General features: G+C 44.7%; 1 protein-coding gene across 2 annotated transcripts in view; it reads left to right on the forward strand.

The window, feature by feature from the left end:
• The window catches only part of NEBL (nebulette), a 277,903-nt gene that overhangs the window by 100,451 nt on the left and 153,149 nt on the right, over window positions 1–24,303 (forward strand). For both annotated transcript variants that reach the window (XM_040434444.1, XM_040434445.1), the window contains exon 3: window positions 16,157–16,241. In XM_040434444.1, the coding sequence (XP_040290378.1) occupies window positions 16,157–16,241 (85 nt within the window). The remainder of the gene's footprint in view (window positions 1–16,156; window positions 16,242–24,303) is intronic.

The raw sequence follows: 24,303 nt of genomic DNA on the forward strand, positions 1-24,303 counted from the left end.
ACTTTATGTTGGCATCATTTTGGAAATGTCATTTTATTTTTTTAGGACGTTAGTAGGCTTAGAAGTTTAGAAGCAATTCTTCAAATTTTTAAGAAAATTGCCAAAACCCACTTTTTAAGGACCAGTTCAGGTCTGAAGTCACTTTGTGGGGCCTACATAGTGGATACCCCCATAAATGACCCCATTGTAGAAACTACACCCCTCAAGGTATTCAAAACCGATTTTACAAACTTTGTTAACCCTTTAGGCGTTCCACAAGAATTAAAGGAAAATGGAGATCAAATTTTTAAATTTCACTTTTTTGGCAGATTTTCCATTTTAATCAATTTTTTTCTTTAACACATCCATGGTTAACAGCCAAGCAAAACTCAATATTTATTACCCAGATTCTGCGGTTTACAGAAACACCTCACATGTGGTCGTAAACTGCTGTATGGGCACACGGCAGGGCGCAGAAGAAAAGGAACTCCACATGGTTTTTAGATGCCATGTCCCATTTGAAGCCCCCTGATGCACCCTTACAGTAGAAACTCCCAAGAAGTGACCCCATTTTGGAAACTAGGGGATAAGTTGCCAGTTTTATTAGTACTATTTTTGGGTACATATGATTTTTTTGATCATTCATTATAACACTTTATGGGGCAAGGTGACCAAAAAATTGATTGTTTTAGCACAGTTTCTATTTATTTATTTTTACAGCGTTCACCTGAGGGGTTCAGTCAAGTGACATTTTTATAGAGCAGATTGTTACGGACGTGGCGATACCTAATATGTATACCTTTTCTCATTTATTAAAGTTTTACACAATAATAGCATTTTTGAAACAAAAAAAATATGTTTTAATGTGTCCATGTTCTGAGAGCTATAGTTTTTTTATTTTTTGAGAGATTTTCTTATGTAGGGGCTCATTTTTTGCGGGATGAGGTGACGGTTTTATTGGTACTATTTTGTGGGACATACGCGTTTTTGATCACTTGGTGTTGCACCTTTTGTGATGCAAGGTGACAAAAATTTCTTGTTTTGACACAGTTTTTTTTTTTACGGTGTTCACCCGAGGGGTTAGGTCATGTGATATTTTTATAGAGCTGTTTTTTACGGACGCGGCAATACCAAATATGTCTATTTTATTTTTTCTATTTTTAAATTTTTTTTTTATTCCTTACTTGGGAACTTTTTTTTTTTTTACATGTGAAACTTTATTTTATTTTTTCCACCCTTTATTTTTTTTATTTTATTTTACACTTTTCGTCCCCCATAAAGTCATACAAGACCTCTGGGGGACATTTGCTTCACTTTTTCTTTTTTTTTTTCACTGTTGATTTCTCCTGTAACTGGGGCTGACATAGTAGCCCCAGTTACAGGACAAATGCACCCCCAGAGAGGCTGTACAGCAGCAATCCAGCGCTGTACAGCCTCACAGCAGGGCTGATCGAGGTCTCTGAGAGACCTCACACAGCTCCTGCACACTCCGGTCACGGCGGTCACATGACCGCCGGGCCGGAACAGGAAGCGCACAGCGCTTCCTTCTCTGCAGACACAGCGCTCGGTGAGCGCTGTGTCTGCAGCGATCGTGAAGGCAGGGACACCTGGGCACTGTCCCTGCCTCCTCTCTGGGTTGCCCTGCTGTCATTGACAGCGGGCAACCCGATCAGCAGCTGCACGATTAGCGTGCAGCTGCGATTTCTGAACGGACGTTTTAAAACGTGCTTTCCGAAATAGAGGTCCACCCATAGGACGTTTATATCCTATGGGCGGACGAAAAGTGGTTAAAGGACCTTAATATGTATAGCTTGGAAGAAAGACGAGACAGAGGGGATATGATAGAAACTTTTAAATACATTAAGGGAATCAACAAGGTAAGGCTACTTTCACACTTGCGTTTCACGGATCCGTTTGAAATGCATTTGAAACGGATCCGTCAATAAACTGACTAAACGGAGACAAACGGAAGCCATTCAGACGGATCCGTTCAAACGGATCCGTCTGTATTGCGGATCCGTTTGTCACGTTTGTTTCCGTTTTGCCATCCGTTTAGCGGATCCGTTTTGGAATGAGTAGCAAGTAGGTTCCATCTTCATGTATTCAGATCCCCAGGGTTGTAATGCTCCTATATTTCTCCAGGGCTATCTTGTTGAAATTCAAAGTTGGTCCGGCTTTGATAATGGACCACACCTTTCGGACTCTTGTACACGACTACATGCACTTAAAGATGTATATTGTTCGTTAGCGGGCCATATGTCCTTGATCGTCATTGATCGCGCGTACGGGAGTACAGAGCATCATGATGCTGACCATGTTGTGCCGCAAACTGGGCTATTGTCCCGCACTCATATGATCTATTAGTGCAAGACTATATCCCCGCGGGCAGCTCAACTTGCACAGAATCATTGTACACTATGATGCTGTGTACTCTCGTGCGCACAATCAATTCCACTACGGGACATATGGCCCGCACCACTAAGATATGCCCACATTGTCTTATAGATGCGGGTCCCACCGCTGGTACCCTCACATATATTGAGAACGGAGCCAAGAAAGTGGATGAGGTCGCACTGCGCTGCCGCCCTCCATTCATTTCTATGGGAGAGGCGGGGATTAGCGCTTGGTGGTGGACATACCATGGGAAATTTCTTATCCTCCAGCAACAGTGCTCCCCGCTTCGTTCTCGATATAGGTGCGGGTCCTACCAATGTTACCCACACCTATCAGACAATGGGGGCATATTCAAGCGAAATCCCCCCATTGTCTATGTGAATACCCCTTTGTATGTCCCTTTGCGTGTCCCTTGTGGTAATCACACTAGTTATATTAGAGCGTCATTGGGAAATCATTAAACGGTAAAATTACAATTTATTAATGAATTCCTGATGATGCGGATGGACCGTGACTCCCACAAGGGCTCATATGAAAGGGCACAAGATTGAACAATGAACAAGCATTTGCTTGTTCATGTGCCAATCATAGGGTCTACGATCAATAAAGAGCCAAAAGATAGCTCATTATTGATGGTCATGTTAATAATGTGCATAATTTCCCATGACCCGTTCTCTAGCATGGTCTTAAACTCGTGCAACTGCCCGGGCGTCATTGAGTCCATCAAACCGATCATGCTTAGCCCATAATGGTAGTTTGGGCTGCATTGAATCGCCGACTCCGCCCCCTACCAGCGGCGAATCAAGTCAGCACCAAACTCCTTCTGATGTTCGGCAAAACCTTCTAGAGCGTCGGAAACTACCTCTACAAGGTTCGCATAATCAGCTCGATTTGGCCTACCGGATCTCTGCCCGCTCACCAGGGCTCTCAAATTTTGGCGAAAACCTAAGAGCCTCTGTTGAGCGGAGGGATCCGGTAGGGGACCCGGATTATTCTGAGCCGATACATGAGGGACAAGAGGGCTGGAGCTGGCGATCTGTTCCGGTTCCGCCTCAGGAGGTTGTTCAGGCTCCCGAGTGCTGATGGCACTTCTGTAGGAAAAAAATAAGGAAAGTTATGAATTGTTCTTTAAATAAAACATCCATGTTCTATGCTATGTCTACCGTATACCATAGGTAGCTGGCCAAAACAGGGGAGCCAAACGCTCCGCTGTCTCAGACAGCCCCTTTACAAAAAAACTGTTGTTAAAAATATTTACCTTCTTGGTGCCATCGCCTTTCGTAGGAACCCCAGGGCCGCCGTATGGATGTATGTGGTCCCAGAGGTTCCTCCGGAGCCACTCGGGGCCTGAACCTCCTTGTTAAAATCCCTCCTGAAGCGGTCCCGGATAGATCGCCAACGGGTTGTAACCAGTTTGACTATAGAAAAAAAACATACAAAATAAAATCAGCATGATGAAAGGAAAAGAACAATATTTGAATGTATTAAAATACATATTGTCTTACTTACCATATTTCTCCTGAGCCGCCGCATTTAGATCCCCCCAGGTCTCAATAATTTCGGCACAGATGTCCCTCCAAAGCCGCTGGGTCCGATGATCAGGGTGGTGGCGGTCGGAGTGGTCCCATAATGATGGATGCGCCTCCACCAGTTGGATGAGGAGCAGGTTATCTATGGTAGGAACCCCGAACTCCTCATCTTCCCTGGTGGAGCCTACGGAACCCTGAAAAAAAGTAAATACAAAATTAAATGTAAATCCTAATACAAAATGCAAATTAAAACTACTTAATTCAAGACTTACACGTCTACGACCGCCACGCTCTTTCCCGCGTACTCTGGAGGCGACTGGGTGATCCTCGCTGGTAGCTCTAGGTGCAGATTGCTGAAACAAATTTTTTATTTTTAAAAAAAGGAATGTATTTAAATAAAAAAATAAATTAAATATCTATATATATATTCTTACTTCTTGACAGCCCCGGTCCGGGCTTGGTCCACCTTCCCTGGACGCTGGCGATTCCAGCGCTGGTGAGCGAGCCCCGGCAGGTGAGCCGGCCACATCCGGAGAGCCCTCCGCTGATGATGAAGAAATCTATAATAAGAGCACATACTGATTAATGCAACGAATCAAACAGTACAAACTCCAAGTGTTGATTTTATACTTACCGGCCACTGAATACGCCGGCGCCTTCTGGGTGGGTTTTTCCAATCAATGCTTGTCGTCTTTGATGACATCTGTATGCAACAGAAAACCAGACAAAATGCAGATAACGTTAAAGGTCCTTGTTTAGAGCACTATTTCCACATATATCAACAATTTATTTTATTTTTTTAATACTTACTTTTTAAAATATAGGTTGGTACTTGCCCACCGCAGAACTTTCTTTAAATTTCAATTTTTTTTATTTTTTTTGGAACGACCCTAATAATAAAATGATTAAAAAAATTAATCTGACAGGAGCCATAATCCCCCCAAGTGCCATAAACACCCCAGAGACAGCAGCCCCCCATAGTGCCAGCAGCCCCCCACAGTGACATCAGCCCCCCACAGTGACATCAGCCCCCCAGTTCCAAACAACCTTCCCACAGTGCCCTCAGCCCCCCCAATTCCAGCAGCCACCACAGTTCCAGCTACACCCCCCCGCAGTGCCAGCAGACCCCACAGTTCCAGCAGCAACCACACTTCCAGCCACAAACACCCCCGCAGTGCCAGCAGACCCCACAGTTCGAGCCACAAAACCCCTGCAGTGCCAGAAGCACCGCACAGTTCCAGCCACACACATCCTCGCAGTGCCAGCAGCAACCACAGTTCCAGCCACAAAAACCCCTGCAGTGCCAGAAGCACTGCACAGTTCCAGCCACAAACACCCCCGCAGTGCCAGCAGACCCCCCAATTCCAGCCACACACATCCTCGCAGTGCCAGCAGCAACCACAGTTTCAGCCACAAACACCCCCGCAGTGCCAGCAGCACCCACAGTTCCAGCCACATAAACCCCGGCAGTGCCAGAAGCACCGCACAATTCCAGCCACAAACATCATTGCAGTGCCAGCAGCCCCCCCCAGTTCCAGCCCCCCCCCCCCGCAGTGCCAGCAGCCCCCCCAGTGCCAGAAGCCCCCCATAAAGGCAGCCCCCACCACCAGTGCCAGCAGCCCCCACTGTTTCAGACACACACACACCCCTTCCCAAACAGACAAAACTTCATATACTTACCAGTCTTCATCAAGTCGATAATCCAAAATGGCCGACGATTAGGGGAGGGACAGGAAGTTACTGGGCATGCGCAGAGACGTGAACGGTTTCTAACGGATCCGTGTCAAAGCGGAGCCAGGACAAACGGATCCGTCCCCATTGACTTACATTGTAAGTCTGGATGGATCTGTTTGGCTCCGCACGGCCAGGCAGACACCCGAACGCTGCAAGCTGCGTTCGGGTGTCCGCCTGCTGAGCGGAACGGAGGCGAAACGTAGCCATACTGATGCATTCTGAGCGGATCCTTATCCACTCAGAATGCATTAGGGCTGTACGGATGCGTTCGGGGCCGTTTATGAGAGCCTTCAAACGGAACTCACAAGCAAAACCCCGAACGCAAGTGTGAAAGTAGCCTAAAAGAGGAGAGAATATTTAAAAGAAGAAAAACTGCTACAAGAGGACATGTATGGACTGGCAGTTCTTACACAACGTGCAGTGTCCACAGACCACTTAGGTTACATGCCTGCAGTAACAGTTAATAGGCAAGATATCTCTTTAAAGCAATTCTTCTCACACTGCACTTCTCTAGCTGACTTTTGCATAAGCATTCAGAAATAGGGATGCAATACTTCTCGCTTTGCAACCATGGGGCGGACCCCAATGTCAGACTAAGCTCTGCACCTTTTTAGCAGGTTGCCGTACTCAGTTTTTGTGACTACAGGTTTCCGTGGCAGGATGTAGTATAGTGGGCATATTCAGATTCTGTCTTTTAGGTTTCTCCAGGGCCAGAGGCCTCTATCTTTCTGGACAATGTCTGGTATGGAATCTATAAGCTTCTTGTTAAGCAGTTTATCTTCGCAGGGCTTCTACTTGCACCTCCCCTCAACACTGGAATGCTTTTCAAATATATAAATTATTTTCTCTCCACTTTAGCTGATGTTTAAGCTTTCTTATGAGCTAGTTTTCCTCAGTGCTGCGTTCTGCTGCCTCAGCAGACACTACAGTACACAGACATCCACTGTCTCCTCACTGAATACTGCAATCACTCCCAATAGGGAGGGTGACAACAGCCCCATCACGCGCGATACTAGGGAGACTAGAAGCTGCAGCGGCAGTGCGAGGACCAGGAGCGGCGCCAGTATATTTTTTATAGTCTTGCATAACCCCTTTAAGTGGGCTGCCATCTTGCCTGAGCTGTTGGTAACAACATTTAGAGATATGCTTTAGGGCAGTCACCATGGGCTATAGACACAATAGACCAAAAGGTTGGAGTGGATTGGTTGACTTCTATGGGAGAGTTTTCTAGGCATGCTCTGTGACCTGTACAGGGAGGAAGAGAGAGGCTGTGATATCACATATTGTGAATGGTGAATCTGTCATTGTAATCCTCCATTATTGATGATGAGATGACTGCTGATAAGTGATCTGTAAAGAAGAGGGAAGTGGTGCCTATTATAAGGATTAGTGGCCCGTGAAAACTGCAGGATTTTAGGATTTTCTTTAAACCATCAACATTAAATATAGCATCATCAAATATTCTTTAAAAATATTAACATAAAAATGTGATTTAAACAGTAGGTCATTTTCTGCTGACACATCCCCTTTAAGTAAGTGCTCCTTGCCAAGGCTTGAGATTGCGATTGAGAAATGGCAGACACATTGCACAATGGAGTGAACCCTGTAAAAAATGTCGACACCTATCGCATTATGATGAGCTTTTTCATACTTGTTTCTTTTGTAGGTGACATTTTGTTACTATGTTGCCATTTAAGCCATTTACTTTGAGAAATGTCAGTTTCCTTTCAAGAACAAATGGGGGAAGGCAAGAAAAGAATGTACTTAAATTATTTCTTTCTATGGGCGTTTCTGATCTTTCGGCACATGTTCATCCAGTTTCATTTAGTTTGGTTTCTTGCACGTGAGGTCCAGGGGTGTGGTGCTGGGTGTCAGGGCATAGTTCTTAAAGTGTCTGGAACCAAGCACTTACATTTCATACATTCCAATGAAGCGGTACATTTAGGCTCTTTTTAACACTTGCATCTTTCCACTTCATCAATACAGTTGTATTTTTGGTAAAAACCCCAGACCCCTGACACAAACTAGACAGACCCTATTACAAACCAGTCAGATCCATCAGGGTGCATAGCTTGTTATGAATGGAAGCCATGATGCTAGTATCAACAGAGTCTTAAAAGGATTGTCCCATCTCTGCCCTTCATGGCTGAGATGGGAATAACTGCAGCAAGCGCCGGCCGGGGAAGGCGGGGCTACGGAAATGGAGAAGCAGCCGCCGCCGCTCCCGTTTCCATAAATCCCATAGCAGTGAATGTGAGCTTTGCAGACAGTGTAGCACAGCAAACTACTTACATGTAAGGCTGAGATGGGACAACCTCTTTCACATGTACATTTAATGCATGAAAAGTTACATTATACATTACAAATAAGTAGCTGCTGCTGATTATGATGTCATAGAAGTGGCCTTTGCTCTGACATAATAACATTACATTTGAAACAGCTGATGATTCTGATGTCATAGTATGTGACATTTCTCTGAATGTTATGACATCACACATGTTATAGTATGTAAGCAGCTGCTGGTGTTTGTGAAGTCACAAGATGTTGTGACTTTTGCATGGAGTTGATGATGTAACACCCCAGAGTGGTGGTACCACTCCTGCACCCTGCTACTGTCTTTATTGGGCTAACACCAATGTCATCTATGTATTATGCATTGGGGCTAAACTGATCCATTTGGGGCCGCTTGTGAGAGCCCTGAAACGGATCTCACAGGCGGACCCAGAAACGGCAGTGTGAAAGTAGCCTTAGGTGATTCTCTGTAACTTTAGCCCAGTCCTGTGAGGATTGGAGCGTATGGATTTGCTTCCTCAATCTTCCTCTACTAGCTGGAACTCTCTAGACCAGGCATGGCCAACCTGCGGCTCTCCAGCTGTTGTTAAACTACAACTCCCACCATGCCCTGCTGTAGGCTAGCTGTAGGCAGTCTGGGCATGCTGGGAGTTGTAGTTTTGCAACAGCTGGAGAGCCTCAAGTTGGCCATCCCTGCTCTAGACTGACCTAGGGGCAGATCCAGGATCCATACCCAAGCTTCCTGTAGAGGCCATGTTAGAGTTAGTTAACTACGTCACTTCCTTGCATAACCACGCTGGGTATATGCCATATATAAAAACCACAATAGATGGCATTAAAGGGTTTATATATATACACTCACCTAAAGAATTATTAGGAACTCCTGTTCTATTTCTCATTAATGCAATTATCTAGTCAACCAATCACATGGCAGTTGCTTCAATGCATTTAGGGGTGTGCTCCTGGTCAAGACAATCTCCTGAACTCCAAACTGAATGTCAGAATGGGAAAGAAAGGTGATTTAAGCAATTTTGAGCGTGGCATGGTTGTTGGTGCCAGACGGGCCGGTCTGAGTATTTCACAATCTGCTCAGTTACTGGGATTTTCACGCACAACCATTTCTAGGGTTTACAAAGAATGGTGTGAAAAGGGAAAAACATCCAGTATGCGGCAGTCCTGTGGGCGAAAATGCCTTGTGGATGCTAGAGGTCAGAGGAGAATGGGCCGACTGATTCAAGCTGATAGAAGAGCAACGTTGACTGAAATAACCACTCGTTACAACCGAGGTATGCAGCAAAACATTTGTGAAGCCACAACACGCACAACCTTGAGGCGGATGGGCTACAACAGCAGAAGACCCCACCGGGTACCACTCATCTCCACTACAAATAGGAAAAAGAGGCTACAATTTGCACAAGCTCACCAAAATTGGACTGTTGAAGACTGGAAAAATGTTGCCTGGTCTTATGAGTCTCGATTTCTGTTAAGACATTCAAATGGTAGAGTCCGAATTTGGCGTAAACAGAATGAGAACATGTATCCATCATGCCTTGTTACCACTGTGCAGGCTGGTGGTGGTGGTGGTGGTGTAATGGTGTGGGGGATGTTTTCTGGGCACACTTTAGGCCCCTTAGTGCCAATTGGGCATCGTTAAAATGCCACGGGCTACCTGAGCATTGTTTCTTTCCATGTCCATCCCTTCATGACCACCATGTACCCATCCTCTGATGGCTACTTCCAGCAGGATAATGCACCATGTCACAAAGCTCGAATCATTTCAAATTGGTTTCTTGAACATGACAATGAGTTCACTGTACTAAAATGTCCCCCACAGTAACCAGATCTCAACCCAATAGAGTATCTTTGGGATGTGGTGGAACGGGAGCTTCGTGCCCTGGATGTGCATCCCTCAAATCTCCATCAACTGCAAGATGCTATCCTATCAATATGGGCCAACATTTCTAAAGAATGCTATAAGCACCTTGTTGAATCAATGCCACATAGAATTAAGGCAGTTCTGAAGGCAAAAGGGGGTCCAACACCGTATTAGTATGGTGTTCCTAATAATTCTTTAGGTGAGTGTATGTATATATATATATATATATATAACTATAAAAATGTCCCCCATATGCCGGGCCCCTCACACTGAATATACTTACCTGTCTCCCCGCGCCACTCCTAGTCCCCGCACCGCCGCAGCTGCTTCTCCCCGTGCGCGGATGAAAACCTCTGGTGTCGGGGGAAGCAGCCAATGGCAGATGGGGACAAGCCTCTCTAGCGTCACCCGTGATTCTAGGGGGGGGCTTGTCCCATCCCCGCCTGCCATTGGCTGCTCCCCCCGACACCAGAGGTTTTCATCTGCGCACGGGGAGAAGCAGCTGCGGCGGTGCGGGGACCAGGAGTGGCGCGGGGAACCAGGTAAGTATATTCAGTGTCAGGGGCTCGGCATATGGGGGACATTTTTATAGTCTTGGATAACCCCTTTAAATAACGTGACAAACATTAAACAACAAACAATTTGCAAGTATCTCCAGCTCTGGATACTACAGATGCTAGGACATGATGTATGCAGGCAGCGGATGGTTAGGATGTTATAGTATATGACTTTACTCTTAAAGTTATGACATCAAATATTTAACAATATATAAGGAGCTTTTGATTATGATGTCATAGTATTTGGCTTCTCCTTGCAGTGTATGACATCACACATATAACAGTAGGTAACCAGCTTCTGACAATTGTAATCTCACAGAATTCTATGACCTTTAGCTGTGCATTATGAACATTATGACATCGCGTAAGTGCCCGCGCGGTTTATCGGAGCCTAGCGGTGGTCTGAACAGAGGCTAATATAAAGCAATCTGTATACCATATACATTTTTATTTTTCCCATGAATGCACTTTGGAGCTGTGCCTGCATCCTGTTACTCCGCTCTCACCCATATTGAAAGACCTTGACAGAATTTATAGTGAGAGTTATGAAAAAGATTATTTGTTGAGAAGTGGAGAAAATAGAATAGCTAAAGGGGTCGTCTCACTTCAGCAAATGGCATTCATCATGCAGAGGAAGTGAATACAAGGCACTTACTAATGTATTGTGATTGTCCGTATTTCCTCCTTTGCTGGCTGGATTCATTTTTCCATCACATTATACACTGCTTGTTTCCATGGTTACGACCACCCTGCAATCCAGCAGAGGCGGCTGTGCTTGCACAGTGTAGGAAAAAGCGGAGACCTATGTGCAGTCTCGCGGTCTCGACCACCAGAGAGGCCGACGATTTTTCCTATAGTGCGCAAGCACGACCACCGCTGCTATTTGCTGAAGTGAGACAGCCCCTTTAGAGGGGTTCTATCCAGTAATTTGTTTTTTTAAAAAGGGTCCTAATGGCAAAAAAACATGAAACGATGCCTCCCCTCTCTGATCACCCGCTGTTCCCGTTTCGGCTCTTACCAGGTTCCTGCTGGTCTCTATTTCTTGGTCCCTCATGACACAGGAAATGACCGTTCTGGATCGGTGGGGGTCTGACACCCGAAAACCCTGCCGATCAGCTGTTTGGGAAGGTACTGGCACTCCCAGTAGCGCAGCGGTCTTCTTGCCGCTTAGCCTAGGCCATGTGACTTTATGTTCATCAGTCACATGACCTAGGTGCAGCTCAGCCTCATTGAAGCAGGGAGAAGGCCATGGCGCCACTGCGAGCGCCACGGCCTTCTCAAACAGTTGATTGGCGGGGGTCCTGGGTGTCGGCCCTCCACAGAACGGATACTGATGACCTACCAAGAGGAGGACGTCTCGTTGTCTCCAAAAACCCCTTTAAAAATGTATTTACTATGTATTTATTCCTTAGGATTTACATTAAGGGAATAGGGGTTTGTCCTACAAAAAACATTCTACATTTTTCAAACCAGCACCTGGATCTGGATACTTTTGTAACTGCATCTAATTAAAATTTAGTATAGCCTCTGAGCAATTCAAAAACCTGTATCTGTATAGCGCCACCTACTGTTTTGTTCATTTCCTCATCTCTCTGACCACCTTGCTGAGGTGGACGCACATGCTCAGTTCCCTCCTTCACTGCCACTAGTCCTTTTTACTGTTACAAGCTGTGACAGTTACAGGAAACTCCCCTTGAGCTGTCACCTTGATCTAAATCCAGCAGAGCAATGAATGGGGAGATCTCTGGATCCATGTGAGGTACAGGGCTGGTTCTAGCTTTTTTAGAAAGAGATTTTCATGTACTATATGATGTCATCATTTTTTACATTAATCATGGGATAACCCATTTATTTACGACACCCCTTTGTATGTACAACACAGCAGCCAATTTAAAAAAGCAAAGCGGCAGTGTAAAGCATGGCAGTGACATCTGTATTTGTAGGCAAATACACCCTGCAGCTGGAGTCAATGCTTCTATATATTTCATAATGCTAAAAAGCAGCTGGTTAGCACTACCTATAGCTGAGGATGATGATGATATGTAGGGCAGCCTTCTGCTGCAGGTGACTCATGAAACACGTAGAAGGAATACCACCAGATAACGACTACTATTGTTGCTCCGTTACTACACCCCTCCGGCTATTGCCAATTTAGAACAGGGCGCCTTTCCTCATACAGCCGTGGAGCAGACGGCACTGCGCGACGTGGCAACGCTCGGCCACGACATGGTGGATCAGCTGGGGCTGTCACTTCTCATCAGATGTAATATCTGGCCATCTGTGTCATGAAAACATAGCGAATAAAAACAAACTATCCCCTTCTGGTAGCGTGCTGCCTGGCTGCAGTCCCAGACATCAGAGAGCATATGTCTGACCATCTCCTACGCCATATGTCTCCGTTTGCTTCTAGAAGGTAGGCTCCTGTGAGAAGCGCGCTCTTCCTTCTATGTGATGGGATTATTGCAGTGGAATGTATGGATTATGGGTTTGTATAGCAATGTGAGATCGTGCCTCAGTGCTACCGATCAAGTGCCACCGCTGCACAGAGGAAATGGGCATCGCTATCTATATCCATCTCCTCTATCTACGTGTCCGTCTATCTCTCTATAAATAATTCTGCATATATTATTTCTATCATTATTTATTCATTTATATGTGTATCTGCATATAAAAATATATTTATTTCTATTGCCCTTATTTCATTTATAGCCATGGCCGACTATAGTTGGTAGGATTGTGGATAAAGGGTTAATTTGTGGGCCCAATAATTGGCGGTGGTGGCAATCATAACAGCGCAGCGCTGGTGAGAAATACGTCAACAAGGCGTGGACCCAGCGCCTGCAGCCACCCCCCCCCCCTCTCTCTGCTATACTGTCTCCACTTCTTCTGTGCTGGTGCATGCGCAGTACAGAGCCCATGTGCCAGCGATCTTCTGTACAGTATTTCGCCTGCGCCGATTGCATAGGCAAACCTGTAGGAGCGAGACTTCCAGGCCAGGCCTGATTAATCTTCACTGCCTGGCTCTGTCAGTGAAGGTGATATATGTGGACATTGTGACATCACATATACTTTTACTGTATATTATGTCATTGTATAATACTGTTGAGGGGACCCTGACAAAAAAAAAAATCTTCTAGTCCTCCTCCTGGGTGGTCCGCTTCCCTGCTTCTCATATAGCTACGCCCCTGAATCGAACCTCTTTGACTGCTACCTAGTGGACCCTGTTCTGCTTGGTGAGGAAGGTGCCATATGGAAATTTAAAGTGCACCTGTCAGCAGGAACATCTCTATTACACCAGGCCGGGTAGGGCTGATCCTACTGATTAAAATGATACCTGGCTTCTGAAAAGTGGTAGTGGTGTTGCCAAGAAAAAAGCCCTGAAAAGCTGATAAACTGAGGTGCACTGAGGGGCTAGGCTCCAGCACTCAAAAAATAGGCTCTCGGGAATTCCACAACCGATTTTCACAAGACGAGGTATCGTTTTAATTAGCAGGATCAATACTCTCAGGCAGTATGCCTGGTTTGTTGGGGTTGATCCTGCCGAAAAGGAGTTACTCTTTAACGGAGTTACTGAAACAGCTGGGCTGTGGATGTGCCGTACACGTCTGTGGTGGGAAAACACCTTTCATTTATCATTTATAGGGTGTGGTGTTCGTATATCTTGTGCCAGTATGTGACTAATATAAATGTGTGCCTGTATCTGATGAGCGTGCATGTTTTTCAGCCTATATGTGTGGCAGATTTGTTTGTACGCATACCTATATGTAATCAGTGTACATATGAAATCTTTATATATGTACTACTATATGGGTGCATCTATATGATGGTATTATCTGGGCACTGTAAGACTATTATTAATACACTGTAGGTGATACATGATGGTGCCATTATCTGGGTACTCTATGGCAGTATTTTTTGGGCCCTTACATGCTATTTTGTCTTACTGTGTAACGCTTTTAACTCTCTTAGCACTCTTAGAATTGTTATTGACAGTGTTGTGGGTATTTTATTACACATTTTATGGTGACATTGTATGGGTGGCATTATTTTTGCACTGAAAGACATAATTAACATAATTATTTGTATCTGTACTGTGTAACACATTGACTAAATTAGGCTGTGCCCCATACCAGGGGCAGCGTGAACTGTAAACTTTTGTTATGTGCCACAAAGATGACAAAAACCAATTGCCAGTTCCTTTGCTTGTTTGTGGAGATAAAACTTCATATTACAGAGGTTATTCCTTAACTCTGTAAGACTATGTTCATAAGTTAGATTTTGATGCTGTCAAAATCCGACAAAAACTCTGCACAGAGATAGCCGCTGGATGCCTAGGACCTGCTCACGGCTTACCGCCATTGAATGGAGTGGACATGCGCTGCGGCTTTAAGTGGTGTCTGTCTGGACACCAAGCCAAGCAGGTACATGTCCTCCAGCTCTCAGCTCATTTGGTGGACGTGCACATTGCTATACACTTTGAACACTAGGTGGTGCTGTGGTCATAGAAAAAAACATCATAACTCTTTAATAATTTTCTTATCACCATGCAAATGGAAAACATTTTTCATTTCTTATGATCTATACAATAAATATTATATTTCATGGTGGGACAATAAGTATAAATATTACTTTTTTGCAGGATCATAAATCATTTCTTTCATAATACCTGCTGCTTTGCAAATGTGTCTAGAGCATATGATTCGATTCCTAGAAGAAATGTTATTTGACAGCGTGGAAATCATGTAAATTGCCGAATGGTGTGCAGACGTCAGTGTGTAGCCTAATTAATTTTAATGTGCTTTTTATCTCATTCACTTCTTAGAGGAAACTTGAAAGTAGAAGATGATTTCTTAGCAGAATTCCACCTTTCGTTTCCAGTTTTCACTGCCTTGGAAATGTAGGAACCCCAAAAGTGGGGATGCTTCAAAGTAATGCAGTGGGCCCCTGAGGAGTTGAAGCAGATGATGGGCATGGTAGTGGCCCTGATGGTTATCTGTCACGGTGTACTCCCTTAGGCTATCAGTGAAGGAAGGACACTCTCTGTAGCTTGGGCTCCTTCTTGATGGTGTTTTTGTGGTAGCCTTGATGTTAAATTTCTGTGCGGGTGCTAGGCAGGGCAAATGCAATGGCCAACATGTGGTGTTAAGAGAGTCAGAGAGCAAGCCTACACAATAGGAGTTGTAGTATATCCAGCAATTATCTGTACACAGTGAAAATTCCTCCCAGATATCCAAGCATGAGCTAGGCATTTTGTCGTAGCAATTGCCCTCTGGTTACTCCTTCTCTTGCCAAAGTCTCTGTTATTGGAATCTCTGGCTAGCAGCTACAATCTAGCAACCTTGGCTGCAGTGCATAGGGTGTCTTAACTTGTTTCCCCTTTAAAGCAGCAGGGTCTGAAATGCTTTAAGCTGAGTTACCTTGCTCTCTCTCTCACACATGCTGTAGCCACACAAATCCTCCTACTCTCTTGCTTTTATCTCCTGGAGCTCGTTGAGATGATGGGGCTCCAGGGCTTGGTGCTGAAGTCTGGGGGAGAGGAGGACATGGAGGTCTGCATTCTTCCTCCTCCCTCTCTACAGCTACTCTGTCTGGAATCTTCTGGAACCAGGGGAAGGGGCCAGCCCACACCCTGAGCTCCAGAGAGGGCTATGCCAGGATTGCTCACTCTGGCCATGCCTGACTCATGCAGGAACCACTGAGGGTGCAGTACTTTACATTAGCATTGCAAACTGCAGTAACAATGTACAGGATGGATGCGTGCTATATCATTGACTATTTTTTTCTTTCTTTTCTAGACACTATCCTAAGCAGTCCTTCACCACAGTGACAGATACTCCAGAAAACCTTCGACTAAAACAACAGAGTGAAAATCAGAGTCAGGTAACTGAATGCACACCGTCCATACCCTTGAACAGAGTGAGGGAGATTTATCAAGACTGGTGTAAAGGAAAACTGGCTTAGTTGCCTATAGAAACCAATCAGATTCCCCCTTTCATTTTTCAGAGGTCCTTTGGAAAATGAAAGCTGGAATTTGATTGGTTGCTATGGGCAACGTAGCAACTATCACACAAACCAATGTAATACTTGGGGCCCCCTGCTGGTCGCAAGCAGTTGAGTGAAATAATGACTAGCGATATTGCTGATTTATCAAACTGGCTTAGTTGCCCATAGTAACCAATTAAATCCCACCTTTAATTTTCCAAAGGAGCTGTGAAAATTGAAAGGTGGAATCTGATTGGTTGCTATGGGCAACTAAGCCAGTTTTCCTTTACACCAGTTTTCATAAATCTCCCCCCATAGTATCACCTTATAGTATAATAGCGGAGCGGCAGACATCTCATTAAGTCTTCTTGCATTTCAAGACCACTTACTGTTATCTCACATATATATTCTTATTATTATAGCCAAATTTACCACCCTAACTCCTCCCACAGTTTTTACACTACATAGACAGTAATATACCGAAACGTGCGGATTGTTCCCGATTGGTGTGCTATTACTTTGTGGAGCGTTTCGCCGAATGGTTCACGAAATATCGACGTTTTTGTGGTGAAATTGGTCCCATAGGAATGAATGGCGGAATGTTCTGACAAAAGCTAGAGTGTGAGCTGAAAAATCAGGACATGATTTCTAAACTGCCACCACTCCCTCATTTTCAAGCCCACCTACACAAATCAATATCAAAACATTCAGATATCCTGCTGCCACTAAAAATGTCCACAGCTAAGCCATAGTCCTGATAGTTTTCACAATATGACCATTTGTTTGCAACTCACGCCGCCCATTGACATTCATTGAAACTCCGCTATAGCAATTTCCAAACTGCGACTGTGCCTTTATTTTTTATATTTCAGAGACCTACTATGCATCAAAATGTAGGTCTGTGTCTTGTGATTCTCACAATATAAAACTCTTTGCTGTAGGATTTATCATTTTTTAACTACAACCGTTTAAAGATGGCAACCGCCAGTGAAGTGAGCAAGTTGGAGCAGTTTGTTTTTAACTGCTCTTCTCTGCCCTTGCTGTAGAGTGAGTTGCCATAGGAACCCAGGTGTGTGAGCAGCCAGCAGAGTGACAAAAGCTAGAGTGTGAGCTGAAAAATCAGGACATGATTTCTAAACTGCCACCACTCTCTCCTTTTCAAGCCCACCTACACAAATCGGCTGCTAATGTTTTTATAAATGTATGTTTTAATGTAACTGTGAAGCACTTTGGGCAACAACATTGCAATTAATGTGCTATATAAATAAATCAAAGATGAAATGCATTTCTCACTCTATCAAGCTTGCCATGTGCACTTTTTAAATTTGATCAATCAATTGGTTAGTGTAATGTTTACTATCTTTACTCACTCCAAACACTCCACACAGTTACTCTGCCCACTCCATGAAGTTACTCTGCCCAGTCCAGCCTTTCCACAGTTACTCCAGCCACTCCAACCACACAACAGTTCCACCCAGTTACTCCGCCCACTCCAGTTGTAGACTACTGGTGGAGGCAAGAACACTTCACACAGTGTGCAGCCGTTCCGGGCATTGAGGACCGAAATTTGCCATCCCCAATGCACGGGCCCCATCCGTGCGGCAGCTGCGACGGATCCAGAAGGGTCCGCGATCCGTCCGCACCGTAAAAACATAGAACAAGTTCTATTTTTTTGCGGCACGGATGTTCCGTGCCTCCATTTCGCACCGCAGCTCCGGATTATGGACCCATTCAAGTGAATGGGTCAGCATCTGTGATGCGGGGAGCACACGGACGGTGCCCGCATATTGCAGACCTGCTGTTTGTGGGCCGCAATTTGTGCCACGGCTGGCAACAACCGTGTGCATGAGGCCTAAAAATGTGAAAGGACACGCCATATTAACAAGGGGAATGGTGACACCCAGTTGTCAACTCGTGTCCCTGATAAGCTGGTCAGTGGTTCATCCATGAAGATGTCTGTGAAGAGTCTGTGTATCCGTTTTTTGCTCTTACAATTTGTAAAAACAAGGGACCAAACACGGGTGACATCCTTGTTGCGACCGTTGTTTTCACAGACCCATGGACTATAATGTGCATGAGGGATCCATAATCACGGACGAAAATAAGGCATGCTTCTGTGGTGTCACCACAGACTCACAAACCGACAATGTGACAATAATTTGTCATAAAGTAGACAAATCTTGGGGCAACGCGAGGGGGAAACTAAGACTGGCGTAAAAAACAAAACAGATACGGTCTTAGTAAATGTCCCCAGTGGATATGTGAGCGGTCCATGGATCTGTGATTCACTGAGGTCTAAAAGAGGCTTTATTCATTTATTTCCTGGAGGAATAAAGAGGAACGGTGCAAGGATGTAACATAAGGTGTCCCTGAATTGTTATTTTATTTGGAATTAAGTATGTATTAAAGGAGAGCTGATAAGTCCCCTTTAAGAGGATGTTAATGGAAAAATGTCGATCTGTATGAGTGTGTCGGGGAATGATTTTGTGCGTAAACAGTCCAATATTTTGCCACAACTTCAGCTATTTCACATCGTATTATGTGCAACTGTATTCACAGCATACATATAGGGGGTCATTCACTAATATGAAATACACCTAAATTAGGCGACTTCTCTCACGCCACGCTCAGAATTTTAGACCTGGCAGGGAATGGGACGGGCCGCGGGAGGCCTGTCTCATTTACCATTTTCTCTGGTAAATGGTAAATGTAAGACAGCTCTGAAGCTGGCTTACATTTAGAACCGGCGCTGGATGTGCCGAAGTTATGGAGAGGCTGGCGCCGGCCTCTTCGTAACTTCGGTGATCTACCACCAGCTATGGGCCTTTATTAAGACCCATAGTATTTTAAACGTTTGACTGTATAGCATATACTGGATCCTTCCTGAGAACAATGAACGTACGTACTGGTAGGTGGCCGAAGGTACTTCAGATCCAACTTTGTGGAGACAACACTTGGCGCAAAGACACGACCCAAAGTGCTATGTAAAAACATTTTTGTTGGCACATCTAATCGGTAGACAACGCATTTCAGAGTTCGACAGTCTCCTATTTCAAGTCTAAGATGTTAGAAGAAGCTCCAAAAAAGCTGTGCAGGCCTCTCTGGAGCTTTTCCTTTTAACATCTCAGACTTGAAAAAGGAGTTGGTCGAACTCTGAAACGTGTTGTCTACCTGTTATGTCTTAATAAAAAAGTTATTACGTACCATTTTGGGTTGTGTCTTTGGAACAAGTGTTGTCACCACAAAGGTGGATCTGAAGAGCCTTCACCCACCTACGTTCGTTGTCCCATCCTCCAGAGAGGACCCAGACACCAACAGCAGCACCGACCTATCCATCAAAAAGGCTAACGTAGCACAACAAAAAAGGTGAGCACCAAAATACATACTCGCCCTCATAAAAATAGAGAGGATCCCCGAAAAGATAATTATTTTATGTGTCTGTCAAAAAATCTTGTGTAAATGTTAATTCATACACGAGTCTTCCCTGAGTCATGAGAAAAGTCCAGTGTCACCTTGTGGCTTTATGTAATGACTGGCGCAGAAATGAAGTCATTCAGGCTCGCCCTTAGACTGCAAAAATAGAAAAGGAAATGCCACCCTTCCTTTCTGGTGACAGCAGATTTTATTTTATGAGTTTCAGAATGTTAAATATTATGTACACCATTAAAAGTCCCGAACTCCTCCCCGATATTATGTATCTTTTGCAGGGAGGCAAAAATAGAGAATGTCATTACAACAATTCAACCATTATTTGGATAAATCCAGGGATAAACATGTAAAATTTTAGGTTATATTTAAAGGGGCCATTGCAGTTCACACAGGGGCTGTCACTGTTGCTGAATGGTAAATCTGCTTAGCTATAGGCTGTGTTCACATGTGCTATTATTCATCAGATTTTTTGCAGTATCTGTAGTTTTTTATTTATTTTTTACATTTTTTCGTAAAAAATACCTCTAAATATTTAACTGTAATTTAAAGACATTTTTTAGGCTCCTGATATTGATGATCTATCCTCAAGATATCAGAAGCCGGGGAAAGGATCAACTGTTACCTGCAGCCTCCCAAACCGGAACTCGCTAGTGAATGGAGCAGGGAGCACAGCGCCACTGAAAGTGTAGTGGTCTTGCTGAGTTACTGCAGCTCAGCTCCCTTTCACCTCAATAGGAGCTGGACTGCAGTAACCAATCACTCCCACTACATTTTGAACTGAGCTGTGCTTCCATCTACAATGCTAGTTCTAGTTCTGGAAGCTGATCAGTGGGGGCACAGAATGTCGGACCCTCACTGATCGGATATTAAAGGGTTTGATATTAAAGGGGTTGTCCAGATTCAGGGCTGAACCCGGATATAAGCTCCTCTTCACTCCTTTACCATGTACGAGTGGAGCTTCGGAGCATTTCCTTGTTCTGTACCATAGATACCCGGCAGAAAAAAACTGTATGATAATCTATGACTGGATCACCTATAAATACAGAGTGCAAAGTAAAGTTGGAGTGCAAAAGCCGCATATCAAGAGACCTCCCTGCACCTTATACTGCCTTATATCTTTAGGCATGCGTTTAGCCCTGATACTCCGTGGAGCCTAGACCACAGGCTACCATTTGTATTGATTTAAAGTGTTTTTTTGTTTTCACATCGAATACCCTCAGTGTTGATTATTGAATCATCTAGATCAACACTCTATGTGATTTATGCCCTGCTCGATTGCACAATGTTCCCCTGATGATTGTTACAGTACATGAAACAGGCATGTAGGGATCAGCTGCACTAGGGCACAACAGGGCCAAGTAGCGTGAGGGCAAGGTTCCGGACGGGGTCCTTCTTCTCAGGACGGGTGCTCCGTGGCTAGGACGTCAGGGTCACGTCAGCACCCCTATCCTAGGGTTATATAGGGATTTAGAGCCCACCATCTATCCCGTCTGGTTCCTGCCCTTTTGTATTTTCAGCAAGACTACATCCACGTTACATCTGTAAAAACCGGAAGACACCCGGGTTATGGTAGGACAACCGGTTATGTTTCAGGTGCTGCCATGTAACAAGATTTTTATGTGTCGATGTGCACTAGATTGTTAATATTTGTTATATTTAGGGACCCTTTTTCTATTGAACTAATTAAAAGTTGTGTTTTAATAAAGATCACCACTCCAACTTTACTTTGCACCATAGATACCCGCCTCTAAAACCGCCCAGATCAGCACTATACACCGGGCTCCCTGCTAGGCGGAAGGCTCCGCCTGGCATACTGATGTGAAACCCGGTACGTCACCGGATCACAACAAGCAGACCTTGCAGCGCAAGGCAAAGGGAGCATCGGAGCAAGGAAATGCTCTGGTGCTCTACTTGTATATGGTAAAGGGAGCTTATATCCGGGTTTAGCCCTGAACCCGGACAACCCCTTTAATGACCTGTGTTAAGGATAGATCATCAATATCAGGAGCCTGGAAGACTCCATTAGGCCTCATGCACACGGCCGGAATGCATACGGCTGAGGTCCAAGTGCCGTCTGCATTTGATTGCAGACCCATTGACTTCAATAGGTCTGTGGTCCACATTTGGCAGATATATTCTATCCTTTTTCATAATGGATATACGGATGAGGAAAGTACACGTAATTCGTATGTCCGTTCCATAAAAAGATAGAACATGCCCTATATTTGGCCAAAAAATGCAGACCACGGAACCATTGAAAAGCAATGGGTCTGCAAAAAATGCGGATGCAACATGGACGGTATCCGTATTTTGCAGAGCGCAAAATATATACGGTCGTGTGCATGAGGCCTTGAAGGATAGGATATGCCCCCAATGTCTGATAGGTGCGGGTCCCGGAGGTATACTTAGAACAAAGCCTGGCTTGGCTGCCCTCCATTTATTCCTATGGAAGCGCTGAAAATAGCCAATTGGTGCGCACAGCTATTTTCGGAAGTCCCATTGAAATGAATGGGAAGCGCACTTCTATAGGGCTTACGGAAGTAGCGGAGGCACCTGCACTTATCACACATTGGGGGCATATCCTTGCTATATGCCATCAATGTCCCAGATCCGCAAAAGAAAAACATATTACATCCGTGTGACATCTGTATTGTATCCGTTTTTCTGCGGATACATTGTAACAGTCCGCAAAACAGACAAGAATAGGACATGTTCTATTTTTTTGCAGAATGCATATGCGGAAATACGGGCACGGAATGCACACAGTCGTTTCCGTTTTTGAAGTGAATGGTTCTGCATACAGACCTGTAAAAGAACAGAAACAAAATACGTTCGTGTGTATGAGCCCTTAAGAAGTAAGCGGAGTGTGGCTGGGGTGCAGTACCTGAAACGACCACATGGGTAGGAATATTGCTGTGAAGGGGCTTCAGCACTACAACCCCTGCTCTCTGCTAGTCGGCAGGGGTTCCAGAAGTCAGACTCCTAACATTCATACATTGAGGAGCTGTCCACAAAATGAAGGAAAACCCCTTAGCAGCTGCCGCATCTCTTCTTTACAGTGACATAATAGGGCACATATGTTTCGGAGCGCTGTGTGTTCTTACTTGGAAGGATATGGGCTTATGTTTGACGATAGCAATGACTCAGACTCCTCATGACAGCGTTACGTTTGCCACGTACACTATATATTTAGAAGTATTAGAAATTCAGCGTGCATGCCCAACACACAGGATCTTCACCAAAGCACGGCTTATCCCCCGATGAATTTTACGATTTGCAGAGATTAATTTTCATCTACTTGGCAGGACAGCTTGATGTTTGTCCAAAAAGAAAGGATTTCTATAATTTTCTCATAAATGTAAAAAAATCTAATCCCCATGGCTATGCTCTTCTTACAGTGCGTGCCCATTGCCCATCCTTTAACACCATGTCACAATTTACATACAGAATCTCTTCCTATAAAGTTACTTTGCCAATAGATTCCTTGGCTAGTACTGATCCCGAAGTGTAAGCTGTACATTCAAATACCTGCAGGCTTCAGGGCTGAAATCTCCCAGCATTCCTTGCTGCCTCATTCACACATCAGTGTTTTACGGACGTGTGCTGTTCGCGTTCTGCACAGACAGCACATGCCCCCATTCATTTTAATGTGTGTATTCAGACATCAGTGTGTTAGCACGGTCCATGGATTCGTGTTTTTAGCCCGGATACGTGCTCTATTTTTGTCCGTGTTCATGGATTCATCGCTCCCATTATAGTCTATGGGTCCGTGAAAACCACAGATGCAAAACGGATGCCATCCGTGTTGCATCTGTGTTTTAAGGACCATTAGGAAGAGATGCTTTGAATATTATTTTTCCGCTGTGCAGTGTCAGTGAAACACGGGTGGCACGCGGACAGCAAAAAACGAACACACGGACCCAACACGGATCCTTCCTGCTCACAGATTTAAGCACAGACACGGACGTGTGAATGAGTCTTTACTCTGGGAAGTCTTATCTTTACATCAGGCCCTGTTCTGTACTCCTGATATAGAAAAAGACATAGGGGGTCATTTACTATGCAGAAATACGCCTACATGAGGCATATTTCTGGCGCACATTGCGGTGTAAAGTTTATTTGCGCCGCAATCTACAACTTTTCCCCACTCACACCAGGTCTAAAAAAAATTAGGCGAGGCTGGGGAAGGGGACAGGCCATAGGCCCGTCTCATTCATCATTTTCTATGCCTGTTTTAGGCGTAGGAAAAGGTCTAAGTGTAAGACGGCACGGAAGCAGTCTTACATTTAGACTGGCGCAGGATACGCAGAAGTTATGCAGAGGCTGGCGGCTCATCATAACTTCTGCGGCTCCACCGCCAGCTATAGAGGTTATTAAGATCGGCATCTAAAACGTGGCCTTAATAAATGACCCCCAGAGTTGCCTCGCTGCATTACAGGAGCCAAGCTCTGACTGTGTGTGACAACAAGTTTGTCGACTGTTTCTATGAACGACCATTAGAATTGGGAATGCAATCCAAGCAAAGTTATTC

This window comes from Bufo bufo, chromosome 5 (genome assembly GCF_905171765.1).
Source record: "Bufo bufo chromosome 5, aBufBuf1.1, whole genome shotgun sequence".
Classification (NCBI taxonomy): Eukaryota; Metazoa; Chordata; class Amphibia; order Anura; family Bufonidae; genus Bufo; species Bufo bufo.